This window comes from Anolis carolinensis, chromosome 5, assembly GCF_035594765.1.
Source record: "Anolis carolinensis isolate JA03-04 chromosome 5, rAnoCar3.1.pri, whole genome shotgun sequence".
NCBI classification, from domain to species: Eukaryota; Metazoa; Chordata; class Lepidosauria; order Squamata; family Dactyloidae; genus Anolis; species Anolis carolinensis.
In genome coordinates this window covers 90,925,983-90,940,927 of record NC_085845.1, presented here as the reverse complement: position 1 = coordinate 90,940,927, position 14,945 = coordinate 90,925,983, and the positions used below count along the sequence as shown (strand labels likewise).

Genomic DNA, 14,945 nt, shown 5'->3' with positions numbered 1-14,945 from the left:
ACTGAGTAGGGCTGTTGATGGTTGGCATTCTTGAAGGTCTCTCACTCATAGGATTGTTGTAAGTTGAAGGTAAATTGATGGCAGGTCACAAGAAAGTATGGCAAAAGCAAAAGTCTGTTGGTTGCAGTGTGTTGTAATATGCTGCAGTTTACAATGCATAGCAAGCAGGGGAACTCAGCAGCATAAGCAAGCAGCGGTTGTTCCTCTGAGTAATTATTGGCAAGTCAGCTGAAAACATATTTATTCAATAAAATGCCCACACAAGATTAGAAGCATTTCAGTTCTGTGAAGTTAACTTCTTTTCAAATGTTCTCAACGCCACAACGCTACGGCCTCCCCATTTTGTGTTTCAGTTGGAGGCTGACTTTATGATTCTTCATCATCTTGCTGATTTCTTTTCTGGTAAGACAACCAAGAAACTGAGTTGATAACTTGACAACACTTCCAGTGTTACTATTACATTCTTAAAAAGCATTCATTCCAAAAAAGCAAAAGAAGCTGCATTGAGACATTATAAGTTACTAAAATGAGTAAAAGTCATATTGCTTGTTTTCTCCAATTTTAGGAAATAGTCAATAATAATCAAAAGAATATACACCTAAAGCTAAACATTTCTAGGAGAAATATTAATAATATAATTTAAATAAACACATTAAAAAGTATTTTAAATGTACTAAAAAGCAAAAATATTTTATTCTAAGAGTAAGAACATGATTTATTACTAGCCGTAATGAAATATAGACTTATCATAAATGCGCGCTATATTATTCTTCTATATCTCTCTGTTAACCAAATGATGACATACTGCTTGGAAATCCTGACTATTACTACTACTACTACTACTACTACTACTATTATTATTTTATTTTCCGACTGTCGTACTGGAACAACAATGATTGTTTAGTTTAGCTTTAACAGTTTTTGGCAGTTCTTTGTTAGAGCATTTCCAATGTCAGCTGCTTCTAACCTAGCGATTTTATTCGAAGTGTTTAATGCCAGTGCTAATGCATTTTGCATTTGCTTTTTGGTGTGTTTCTTTGCCAAGTACTTTTGCATTTTTATATCACCATTTGTTCAGATTTATTATTTTTCTTTTTAATATAAATACCCTGTTCCCCCTAAAATAAGACATCCCCAGAAAATAAGACCTAGTAGAGGTTTTGCTGAATTGCTAAATATAAGGCCTCCCCCGAAAGTAAGACATAGCAAAGTTTTTGTTTGGAAGCATGCCCGCCGAACAGAACACCAGAGCATGCAGGATCGGTAAATGTATGTACCATAGAGTGTTGTACATGGAAATAGTGGTAGTAACAAGAAATTCTTGATAGGATTCAAAGTTTGTTTGGTTATGCTGGTTTGTGATAACTGTACAGTATATAATAAATGTTCATTTTTTTGTTCAACAATAAATCTGAATTCTTCATGGAAAAATAAGACATCCCCTGAAAATAAGACCTAGAGCATCTTTGGGAGCAAAAATTAATATAAGACACTGTCTTATTTTTGGGGAAACACGGTATGGACACTTTAGCTTTGTTTTTGGTTTTTTTTCTTCTCTCTCTCTCTCCCTCTCCCTCTCTTGACCTTTTTAAATCTCAGTTTTCCTACTTTCTATACAATCAAATGTTCTCACTCTTTCGATGTTAATTTACTCTATCTTATAAGGTAAAACTTTATATATATATATATATATATATATATATATATATATATATATATATGAGTTTAAGTACAATGTAAAAAAAGTTTTCTCAAGTAAAATAAAAAGCAATTTCTTTGTTAAATAATAATAATAATAATAATAATAATTTTCTTTTAAATGTGAAAAACTCCAAGAAAGTTGAAGACTAAAGGACTTATATATTAGATACCAAGTTCATTGCTGATACAATATATCTCTGCATTCAAACTATCTGTTCTGAGCAACAATAAAAATCCACTTCTCGGTATCCATTCCATCCCCCAATATTTCAGAACTTGACATTAATACCTTGACCACATCTGTTAATAGAACAGTGGATTTGTTGGATTTGTCCAACAGTAGCACAAAATATATGCTGCTTCAGTGCCGATATGTGACCATAAAAAAACAAGGCCATTTAGATGTAGTTCTTTTAGCTCTTACTCAAGGAATCACAGGCATTGCCAGTGATAGGTCCATTCTTTTTACACAATGTACTTACCAGTTTGAGCAAGTCAATTAATTTGTGAACATCTTCTCCAGTGGAAAGGTCTACAAAATCTTTGGGTAGTCTGTAACTGAGATAGGGACTAGGTTGAACAGTGAGATTGCTGTTGGTACAACGAAATGATGGGTAGTCCTAATTTGGGTGAGAAAAAAACAAACAAGAAATGGCATCTTGAAATTACCATTGTGTTTATTTAGCAGTCTCAGTACTTATCAAACAACTTGATAATGTAGTGGGGCTCATACCAGGGAATGGCTCCATTATAGCAATAGTTTATTGTTGCGGGGGGGGGGGGGGAGGTGAAACAGGTCAGGAGTGAAAATAGGGGAAAACTGCCCTGCAATCTCTACACTGAACAACTGAATGTGGATTACAGGTCAATTTCTGTGCACCCCCTCCCCAATACCGCCTGTAGTCTCACTCATGATAATTTCCCATTACCATCTAAAGAGAAACAGCACATGAAACAGAAGTATTGCAGGGGAGTAGTACAGTGTTCTGGGTGGCTTGTGGAGATTTTTGTTTACATTGGAAGACTTTTTACATGGGAAAGGCGAAAAATACATGAAAGTAATACCCACATTTCCTGAAAATCTTTTTTGTTTAAAAGGTTTTCTCTGGGGAAGGGGGTGGTGGCTTGGGCTGCATGTGGTTTCTAAGATGTGCTTTGTCCGCCTTTGCTCTGGAAATGTTTTTAAAGCCACAAATGTGGCTTGGACGAGAGAGCATTGTGGGTACACACTGGCAGTCCAGGGGAGCCAAATGCATGTACTACTCATCCGTTTAAATAGATGTTATTTAAGTTTTGTTTAATTATACATTGGATTAAGAAAATGCTTTAAAGTCACCTGGGCCGGGCTGTGACGCAGGCTGGTTAGTAGCCAGCTGCAATAAATCACTATGACCAAGAGGTCATGAGTTCGAGGCCAGCCCATGTCGGAGTGAGCACCCGACAATTAAAATAAAAAATAGCCCTGCTCATTGTTGACCTAAGCAACCCAAAAGATAGTTGCATCTATCAAGTAGGAAATTTAGGTACAGTAGAGTCTCACTTATCCAACATAAATGGGCCGCCAGAATGTTGGATAAGTGAATATGTTGGATAATAAGGAGGGATTAAGGAAAATCCTATTAAACATCAAATTAGGTTATGATTTTACAAATTAAGCACCACAGCATCATGTTTAACAACAGATTTGACAGAAAAAGTAGTTTAATACGCAGTAATGCTACGTAGTAATTACTGTATTTATGAATTTAGTACCAAATCATCACAATGTATTGAAAAGATTGACTACAAAAACATTGACTACTAAAAGGCAGACTGCGTTGGATAATCCAGAATGTTAGATAAGTGAATGTTGGATAAGTGAGACTCTACTGTACCACTTAAGTGGGGAGGCTAATTTAACTAATTTACGACATAAAAATCATCCAGCAGCGTTTGGAATGAAAAAGTATCCATCAAGGTGTCACAGTGGATGATGAAGCAGCTGCTCCCCCTGGGAATCAAGCATACCCTCAGGAAGCTGGAAGCTGGAGAAGGTTAAATTGCCTCTGTGTCTCTGTCTTCGTCTCTGTCTCTATGTTCATATGGCATTGAATGTTTGTGATCCACCCTGAGTCCCCTTCGGGGTGAGAAGGGCGGAATGTAAATATTGTAAATAAATAAATAAATTTTCTAGGGGACAGACTGTGAAGACCTAGTTAACAATCAGATTTCATGGAGGATTATTCTGAAGTTGGAGCAACTCAAGGTAGTCAGTAGCTCAGGTTTTATTACCACAAACAGAACTGCTTCCACAGTCTGCATTGCCCTTTGATTGGCAAAGTCTCTCTGCTGGAGGGCGAATACTCTAAAGGGAGCCAGATGTGGCCTGGGAGCTTCCAGCAGCTCTCTACTTTAACTGTACATGCTCACAGCATTACAAATGAAGCAGGCAATGAATTGTATGGTGGAAGATCATCCATCATCATGAAGCAAACAGAAAGAAATGAAACACTGTTAGGTTACAAAGTGAAAAATCATGAATTAAAGTGAAGTGAAGTGAGTGGTACATTACTCTTCAAGAACAATGTATGTGCCCAGAGTGCAGGAAAGTTATGGGCGGCAAAAGAATGCAGGGCTGTAATTCCGAAGGCCTCCTTCAAATTAATCTTGTCTTACCATTTGCCATTCTCCTGTCAACTCACTGAAGTACAGAATTCTAGCATACATATTCAAGAGTTGAGTAAAAGACCATAGAAAGGATCCTTCCCCATAATTCCTGCTGACTACAGAAACAGGAGAGAAAAACCAAGGACCCACTTGATTTCACCTGCAGCAAACTTTTACAATTTCAACTGTGGCAAAGATTTTTGCCATCTTCTTTTGCAAGGAAAACTTTTTGTGTGTGTACATGATAAGGACTTTCCACACACCCTGACTCCAACCTGCTCCAACATGCACACAGATATGGCAATGCTAGAGAAAAAATTAGGAGATTTAGGTTCAAACCCACTGAACTGTGAAACACAAGCCACTTCTACACTGCCATATAAAATCCAGATCATCTGCTTTGAACTGGATTACATGACAGTGTAGACTCATACAATCCACTTCAAAGCAGATAATGTGGATTATCTGATTTGACAATCTGGATTATATGGCAGTGTAGAAGGGGCCTCACTGGATGATTTGTGGCCAGCCAATTTCTCTTGGTTGGACCTATGGCAGTTATATAATCCAGATTATCAAAACATACAATTCACATTATCTGTTTTGATTATATGAGTCTACATTACCATATAATCCAGTAAAAATTGGATAATCTGGATTTTATATGGCAGGGTAAAAGGGGCCTACCTCACATGGTTGTGTTAGGACAGAATAAGAAAAGCAAAGTTTACGCAAGCCATTTTCCTCTTGGAGAAAAAGTGGCATATTTAGCAGAATATGGACTCTGCCCCGTAACATTCATTATCTCTATCATTTGATATTAATGGAAAGATTGCGCTCAAGACTGAATTACTCCAATGGAAAACAGAAAATGTATCATAAAGTGCAGACATGTATAAACCTTCAGAAGCCACAAAGGCCCGCTTAAGTGTGATTCTGCCAGATTAAAGAAAGCATTAATTCCTAATGTTTTTCTTCTTACCAGTTCCATGGCTGCACCTTCATCCTGGCCATCTTTCAAACTGTTTCCAGACCTGAGCTCCTCCCACGTGAACAGTAGGGAATCTGTTACTCCACCAAATGGATTAAAATCAATTAACCATACCCTGCCCTGCAGAAGAAAAAAAAGAAAAGAAACAAAGCATAAATCTGTTAACACATGGCACTACATTAAAAAAAGATGTTCTAATGCAACACCATGAACACTAATCTGTATGCCTAGTTAAATGCAATTATATTTAATTAGTGTTCAAATCTTAATAGTGTTATAAAACATGCTATAAAAGCCTGACCTGTCAGTTATATTCATTCTGACAGAGAAATTCACAATGCAATTTTTCCCTGTATGAACCTTTTAAATCATGTAGAAAAATGGAATCAAGATGCTACAATTTCAGACAGGTTACTGAAGTGCTGCTCAGTTTTCCTCTATGGAGATGTGTGCAGCAAGGGTTAATTTCTTACTAAGGGTTAGAAAATAATCTTAATCACAATCAGGAAATAAAAATATTTACTGGTCACTTGCATGCTTTTAGACAAATCTTATCACAGTGATCAAAGAGAGGAGGAAGCATATACAGATTGACCAGAAGCCCGCTACTTCCTATCCTAATAAGGTACAGAAATCAGTGCTCTCTTCAGTGCAGTTTGCATGTGTCTGAATGTGTACCTTCACGTCACCTGTCAACTTATGGGGACAAAATGAACTTTGTAGCATTTTCTGAGGCAAGTAATATTGAGATGTGTTTATTGCCAGTTTCTTCCTCTGAAACAGCATATAACACCTAGTATGCCTAAAATTAAGCACTCCTCTGTGTTTGTCCATTATCTTGCAAACAATCTTATATTTTATTACACCGTTAGATGAATTTGAATTACGATTTTAATTATCTTGCCTTGTTAGGAGAATTGACTTATAAACTGATTCAGTGCTAGAAACAGTTTAACATCTTGAGACAGAGTCAGTAACAATGAGGTCATGGTCCATAGACAACCAGAAAAAACTGAGTTGGACAATGTGCCAGAATCATAGAGAATAATAATAATAATAATAATAATAATAATAATAATAATAATAATAATAATAGAATAATAGAGTTGGAAGAGACCACATGGGCCATCTAGTCCAACCCCCTGCAATGCAGGAAATCCACAATCAAAGTATTCCCGAAAGATGGCCATTCAGCCTATGTTAATTGTTTTTTGTTCAGGAAGTGAAAAGACAAAGGCAGTGGTGGCTTGACTGTATCTCCAGATCTCTGAACAGGGGAAAGTGGAATCCATAATATTCAAAGGGAGCCAAGTTGAAGAAGACTGCTCTAGATGAAGTAGGAATTTGGTGAATTTGAGAACACACAAGAGCAAAATGCCCAAGGATTCTCCAGGCTAATGTGCAGCACATACAGAAACATTATTTTTGAAAACAGAAATGTCTACATTGCGATAACAACCATTCCCTATCAATACATTGCTAAGCAAAAACATTTTAGTTGTACTCATCTTTGAAAGCATATGATCTTTGAAGGCATAGACAGAGATAACTGGCTTAAGATAAGGAGTAAAGATTGTATGTCTTGATAATCACGATGCACTCCATTTTCTTTGCCTTATCATATATCCAATTGAACCTCCGGTGGCTCAGTGTGTTAAAGAGCTGAGCTGCTGAACTTACAGACCGAAAGGTCCCAAGTTCAAACCTGGGGAGCGGAATGAGCGCCCGCTCCAGCTTCTGCCAATCTAGCAGTTCGAAAACATGCAAATGTGAGTAGATCAATAGGTGGGAAGGTAACGGCGTTCCATGCAGTCATGCCGGCCACATGACCTTGGAGGTGTCTACGGACAATGCCGGCTCTTCGGCTTAGAAATTGAGATGAGCACCAACCCCCAGAGTCGGATACGACTAGACTTAACGTCAGGGGAAACCTTTACCTTTTACCTATCTTATATCCATAGCAGCCCTCTTTACTGTTGTGGCTTTAAGTGTATCCCTAAGTCTTGACACCTTTTCCATTTTTTATCTTTGACTTCCAGGCAGCTGTTTCCCAGAAGATGATTAGCATTCCAGAACATGATTCCTTATAATACAACAACATGAAATCATTTCTCTGGTATTTAAAATATTGTGCTTATGGCCGGTACAAGCTCTGCAGTGTTTTCTTGGTGGTGGAAAAGCAAAGGTTGAAAGCTCCATAGCTAACTTCACATATAATTCTCATACCAGACACATATTACTGGCTTCCTGCAAGAGCAGATAACACAACTCCCATATTATTAGGGAGAAAGATTATTATTTTCAACAGTGGGAAGGAAGACTATCAAGTGTAAATGACCTCAAACTGCATTACGATGTTTGGGACATGATGAAAATTTGTGTACATCAACCTTGAACTGAGCCCAGGAATACAAATGTTGTCCCTATATTCAAGAAGAGAAAAAAGAGGACCCAAACAATTACAATCCAGTTAGCCTGATATCAAAACCAGGAAAGATTCTGGAGCAGATAATTAAGGAGGCAGTCTGCAATCACTTAGAAAGGAATGCTGTGATTACTAAAAGTCAAGATGGATTTCTCAAAACAAGATATGCCAGACTAATCTTAGCTCTTTTTTTGATAGAGTTATAGGTGTGATAGATGCAAGGAATGCTGTGGATATAGCATATCTTGATTTCAGCAAGGCCTTTGAAAAAGTCCCCTATGACCTTCTTGCAAATAAACTAGACAAATGTGGTCTAGCCCATGCTACTGTTCGGCGGATCTGTAATTGGTTAAGCGACCAAACCCAAAGAGTGCACTGCTCACCAATCCTGAGAAGAAGTGACTAGTGGAGTGCCGCAGGGTTTGGTCCTGAGCCAAGTATTGATCAACTTCTTTATTAATGACTTAGATGAAGGTTTAGAGAGCATACTTATCAAGTTCATACTTATCAAGAGATGGAAACCAGGTTGAAAGGGGAAGGAAGAAGAGGAAGCTCCGAGACCCATGGGAACTGTTTCAGTTCAAAGACTGGAAATGCTGGCCTAGCTCCAAGTTAAATTAGAAACGCCTTATGAATCAATTCTTTCTTTCTAAAGCATTTACGACATTTCTACAATTTCCATAATTTTGGTGGGTCTACTCTAGTTGGGTATCAACAGAATTCAGGCCATTAACATATTTTGGACTATACTGCAAAACACACAAACACACACACACACGTATCCACAAGGGTTATGTTCCCAGCCGTACTGCAGTTATCTGAAACTGCGGATAGGACTAAACATCATGAAATGACTTGACTTCCAGTCCTAGCACACCACAGAATTGTGTTTGAGGAACTAGAGATTTCTAAAAAGGTATCCTCTCTTAGAATTTGTCATATCTCCAACGCAACTCTGTGTCAAGTATACCATAGAATCACTTGGAGCATACAACAAGTTCCAGATAATTGTTTTCTCTGGGTGCAGCTAAGTGAAGCTGTAGATATGGAATCCATAGTTATGAACATCTTGCTGTAATTTCAGTGGTCTTGCTGAAATTCCAGGAGCTATAATATTTTAAAAGTAAAATTCCAAAGCTGTAGTTTACTCTTAATTATGAGGATGTTGTATAGTCTGGGTAATAGTATTTTAGAGACTTATGATGAAAAATAAAATTAAAATGTTACTAAATCTGAGACACGCCATTCTGCATATCTTGATAATATCAGATGGTTGCCTGTTTCTTATCAAGAACTGCAATTGCTCTGGTGAGTCACTAGATAAAAATGTGCAGTTCACATTATGAATGGGTATGGATCTTTAAGAGCAAGACTGCTAAAATTTCAAGTTCCCACTGATCAAATTGGCTGTTCTTATTTCCATAGAATGAGTCACGTAAAAAGGTGTCGTACTAACATTCCAAATGAAGTCAATTCATACAGAAAAGGGGCAGCCTTTTGCAGCAAACATCCCATTTTCACTTCCCTGGCCAAGCTGATTTGAAGATCTGAATGCACTCTACTGTGTGAGACAGAGAGCCAAAAAGAAACCACAAAGTTCAGTTCTGCAACCAACATCCCACAAAGTGCATATTAACTAATTAAAATCACTTTAATACCAGACAGTATAAACAAGTACTAAGAAAGAGGTAGTGCAGTAGGCCTTTGATTTTCATTAGACCATTTCATATGCAATACAGTATACTGTATTTGCATCAATTCTAAATGTGCTCAACTCTTTTTTTCTTAGTCAGGAATTTTATGTTAAATATATCTTTTTAAAAAGCAGCGACATATGAGACTGCAACTGAAGATTCTTTGGGGAAAATGAAACCGTATGGTTCAAGATGACAACCCTAAAACCTAAAACACACAACATTCTGGCACAGTGGATGGATTTTAGCAGGAATACCAGGTGCAGTACAATGACTGACAAACTTCACCTTTAATGTGGATCTCATTTAAGTGATTTCAATCTCAGACTTAAATTCTTATCTGCAATGTGAGTGCAAAAATGGTGATCCACTGCAGTATATTCTTTAAAGGATTTGGGCCAGACATTTGGAATCTACTATGTAAATGTCGTCTCCTCCATTATTATCTCTGTCCCCAAAGAAAGCAGCAATATTTCAAAAAGGTACTTTGAAAGGAATGAAGCAGAACCTTTGATTTAGATGTTAAAAGAGAATTCATTCATTTCCCTTGAGTCTCTACAGCAATGTAGACTTCCTGCATGATTTACAATTAATATGTGCATATACTGAAGAAAGGCTTTTCAAAGCCAAATAGGATAGTATTCACAAACCACTCAGGTCCACTGGCAACTTGGTTGCCTGTAGTAATGTCTAGTGATTTTACACTAATGGTTATCAGATTTTTGCAGTTGCAACAAGCCTCACAGGCACTGTAACAGAAAGCAACCAGCCATAAAATATATTAACCAATGAATGATTGCTTTAAAGTGAAAAGAAAAAGGTAGAAACCATGTACTTATTTGACTGCTAAAAGTTGCTATGCAACAATTGACCATTTTTCAGAAATTCTTTACTTATTTAAGCAGCAGCAATTCACACAGAAGTTGGTGCGCTGAATAAAACATTAGCTTAGCTCAAACTAAGCAAAGTAAAAATGAGTAGAAAGGAAAAGAAGATGTGATGTGGAAAACCCTAGGTGCAATATGGAAAACAGATAAATCTGGAATGAGAATCAGATGATGTTCCAGATGTTATTGAACTGCTAATTCTAGCAGCTCTAGCCAGGTAGGGTGAGTGCAAAATCCTACAGGTTGAACTATAACATATGGATGGAGTCACAATTTCCATCTCTGTCAAATTAATTATACATTCAGTCAAATATATATAGGGAAAATGAGAAAAACAGAGAGGGGGAATATTGTAATAGCACACACACACATCTCTATATGCTCAACAGAGAAAGGAATGCAGGAACAATACAGGTTGAGTTTCTCTTAGCCAAAATACTTGGGACCAGAAATGTTTTGGACTTTCCCCCTTAGATTTTGGAATACAGCAGTCTCACTTATCCAACGTTCTGGATAATCCAAGGCATTTTTGTAGTCAACGTTTTCAATGCATTGTGATATTTTGGTGCTAAATTCATAAATACAGTAATTACTACATAGCATTAATGTGTAATGAACTACTTTTTCTGTCAAATTTGTTGTATAACATGATGTTTTGGTGCTTAATTTGTAAAATCATAACCTATTTTGATGTTTAATAGGCTTTTTCTTAATCTCTCCTTATTATCCAACATATTCGCTTATCCAACGTTCTGCCGGCCCGTTTATGTTGGATAAGTGAGACTCTACTGTACTTGTATTTGCATATCCATACATAATGAGACATCTTAGAATTGGTACCAAAGTCTATGCACAAAATTATTTTGTGTTTCCTCTACACCTTATACATATAGGCTGAAGGTAATTTTATATTCATTTGTACATGAAACTAAGTTTGTGTACCATCAGAAAGTAATGGTATCAATATCACAAAATGTGGACAATTTTGGACTTTGGAATAATTTGGATTTTGGAATCTGAGATAAGGAATGCTCAACCTGTACCTGCAATATTGTTGCAGAAAAGACCTTGGAAAATGGTATTGAGTGGTTGCTAAGCAATATTTGAATTACTGGAGGCAGCTAATCTCCTAGGTACGCAGCACCCAAGCAAGGTTGCGTTGACTGCTGGCCTAGATTCTTTTTTGCCGATGTCACAAATGTACATCATCTCCTCCAGCATTTCACACTTAAAAGTAGCTGAGAAAGTGACAGAACAGACACAACAGACAATTAATCAGGACTGCCCTTGCTAAATTGGAATAGCTGGAAAGTACAGCACATAGAAATAGACCTTTCTCCTCAAATTATGGCAGTCTGAAATCATACACCATACAATTTGCTATTATTATGAAGTGAGTACTAAATTTTGAAAGCTTAACTTAAAGGACATAATTTAAGTCTCCCGTCTGAAAGTCCAAACAAGCTACTTCCAACAAATATATTCCCCTTCAGTCAATGAGGAAGTACCAGCACTTGTACAGAACAGAAATAATAAGACAAGTTTTACAAATAATAGCTTTTTCTTACCGCACTGTCTCTGTAGACATCAAACACAACTGGAAAGAAAAAAGAAAGAGGTGTTTGAGGTTAAGAGTTCTATTGTGCTGAGAGAACAAATTAAAAGTTTCATGCAGAAAGTGAAATTGGACTTTTTGTGATATAAGGATAATAAAGTAAGATGTCCTAGAACAAGGAAAAAACGTGCATGTTCTAGCTTTCATTTTGAATGTTATGGTACTGTGTCTGAACAAGGATAACCCTGGATTCAAGAAGGCCTTGTCCTACATTTCCAACAGTGATCCCAAGTACATCACACACAGGGCTTTAAGAAGCTAGCCATTGCTAATTTCTCAACCACTAATACAGGTTGAATGTCCCTTGTCTGTAAAGACTGGAACCAAAAGTGTTTTAGATATTGGATCATTTTGGAATAGCTGAATTTGCAAATCTTGGAGAAGGGACCCAAGTCTAAATGTGAAATTAATGTGCATGCATTTTATACACATAGCCTGAAGATAATTGTGATTTTTGATAATCTTGTGAATGAAACAACATTTTGGAGTATTTTGGATTCTGGAATTCCCGATGAGAGATGTTCAATCTGTACCACTATGGCATCTGCTTTAATATAGGAAGATGAAATTGTGTTGGTTTCATGAAGATAACATGTCCCAGAAATCACTAAGTCTTTCTTGATCCTACTGAAAGCTTCACCACAGTACGCTCATAATTTTTAAAAAACTATTATGTGGCCACATTAGAGGAAAAAAAGGTACAATTCTAGTCATGCTCTCCTAAAAAATGGATGTTGTGAAATTGAAAAATGATTGATGGGATAAACCAACGATCAATACTGAACCAGATGAAACATCTCCTTATCCTGGAAAGCTAAACTACACTGGTCTGCAGAACTGAGAAAAACAGATGAGTAAAAAACAAACACGAAAGAAGTTTTTAATATCACCAACAATTTATTTTTCATGATCTTGCCATCAAAACAAAAATTCACTTCATGAGTATAATGCAGGATGCAAAAAATACATGCTGCATAGTGCAACCAATAAACTACTGAAATTACAGAACTTACTTTCAGAAAATGTGATTAAAGCTATTAGCTTTGAGACATATAGATAACATGAAAAATAGATCTATCTATACAAACCTGCTGTGGCAGGCTATATTTCAGAGGAAGGAAATGGCAGTACCACCTCTGAATATTTCCTGTCTAAGAAAAACCCTTTGAAATTCATGGGTTTGCTATATAAATTGAGACAATATAAGCAGGACATCAATCCTGCAAAGTTTCAGAAAGATTAGTTCATCTACTGATTTTTAGGAATTTTTTTTCAATTGAAAAGGTATTTTTAAAATGTACCAGAAGCTGAGGGGAGACCAGCTTTACAGAAAGCTGTGTGATTGGCTGATAAGGAGGGGAAATCAGCATGCAGGTGCCATTGTCAATCACATAGCCATCTCCCACCCCAGATCTTTACCGAGTATGTTACATTAAAAAAAAAATTGAAACATCCTGAAACAATAAATTTTTATTAATTTCTCTGAAATGTTTCAGAGGCTTCAGTTTCATTTCGTAATGCTTTAGAGGGATCCCATTCCAATTAGTAATTCAGAGATTTGAGTTAACCATGCAATTCTCTGAATTACGAAACAGACCTCCGAAGTTTTGCTCAGCCATATCAAGAATAATAAACAAAGGGAGAGCTTATGTTGTTTTCCCCAAATTTTGGGTTTTGAGGACTGGCACTAATGTATATCTCACTGTCACATTGACAAATGACATTGAGATTTCGGGAAGAATTCCATACAGAATAAGACAGAGGTCTTTAAAACTTTCTGGGAAGCTATTTCTATTGATATAAAAGCAAGACAAATTTAACTAAAAAGCAGTTTGCTTCTTCAGCTATGAGTGTGTCTGCAGGTAAAACCTCAGAAATATCTCTAATCATATGTACAATTCTGCATCATTCTCAATCCCGCATCTTCTTAGCTTTGCAAGAATACAGTGTTAAATATTTTAATCAGAAGGTGCCCAGGAATATCAGCAGGAAGGAGACATTTTAGTCCTTATAGTTTGTTTTAAAGGAAAAAATAAGTTAAAACAGTTCCTTCATGTTAGAAAGATACTTACAATCCTCATCAAAAAATTTATACTGTATATGTTTTTTGAAGAACTCCTGAACACATCTGCAGATCTCTTCTTTTTGTTTGGAGATGTATTCATAATATTGGGTGTAGTCCCGCTGTGCAATACCTGTCAGGGAAATTGTATCAAGTCACCTATAGGTAGTGCAAGATTTCATTGGAGTGTGGAACTGTTCAAAATAAGAAAGTCATCTGAAATATTTTCTCTGCAATCATTTTTCATAAGAAAATGATTATTTCTTCTCTTTACTTGAGTTCACAAAAGTCTTTGATCATAGTTTTGAAAACAGATTCCATGACAACCAAGTTGCTTTGTATTTGAAATCATCTATCTTCTTCACATAGCTTTAAAAAGTAAAGAGAGACTACTGGCAAAATGTTTTTGTACATTTTGTACTAACATTACCTCAGAGCTACTGGGCATGACTGGCAATAATTCAGAATTGTTTTAGAAGGACAATAGAAATATTTTATTAAGATATAAGTCCAGAGTTTGCCAATACTATTTTTAGACTACAGCTCCGAGAATCTCCCATCCAACAAAGCCAAAAGCAATTCTGTCCAAGTTCTAAGTGACAACAGTGAAGAGGTATTTCTCCCATCCATGTTCCATCAAGAGTAGAAACATCAGAAAATTTAATTCTAGACATGTTTTCACTGTATTTGGCTCTGCCTCAAGCCATGAGGAAAGGTAGGAAAGGTAGGTAACATATTATTATTATTATTATTATTATTATTATTAGTACTTGACTTAGTGATTATTATAATAACAACTACAACCATTGGAATACTGTGACTAAATAGAAACAAAAGTAGGAAATCCAAAGGGATCATAGCTACAGCATGCTATATAATCTTGAATATACATGCTTATAAATTTATAAAAAGCAAACCATAGAA

The 14,945-nt window shown here is 36.4% G+C and overlaps 1 protein-coding gene across 3 annotated transcripts in view; it reads right to left on the bottom strand.

Moving 5' to 3' along the window:
• Positions 1 to 224: 224 nt before the first annotated feature.
• Positions 225 to 14,945, bottom strand: part of cdc123 (cell division cycle 123) — a 31,599-nt gene continuing 16,878 nt past the window's right edge. For all 3 annotated transcript variants that reach the window (XM_062981785.1, XM_008118831.2, XM_062981786.1), the window contains exons 10-14: positions 14,032 to 14,154; positions 11,913 to 11,941; positions 5,330 to 5,458; positions 2,184 to 2,321; positions 225 to 399 (exon numbers count right to left, since the gene is read on the bottom strand). In XM_062981785.1, the coding sequence (XP_062837855.1) occupies positions 367 to 399; positions 2,184 to 2,321; positions 5,330 to 5,458; positions 11,913 to 11,941; positions 14,032 to 14,154 (452 nt within the window). In that variant the 3' untranslated portion in view covers positions 225 to 366. The remainder of the gene's footprint in view (positions 400 to 2,183; positions 2,322 to 5,329; positions 5,459 to 11,912; positions 11,942 to 14,031; positions 14,155 to 14,945) is intronic.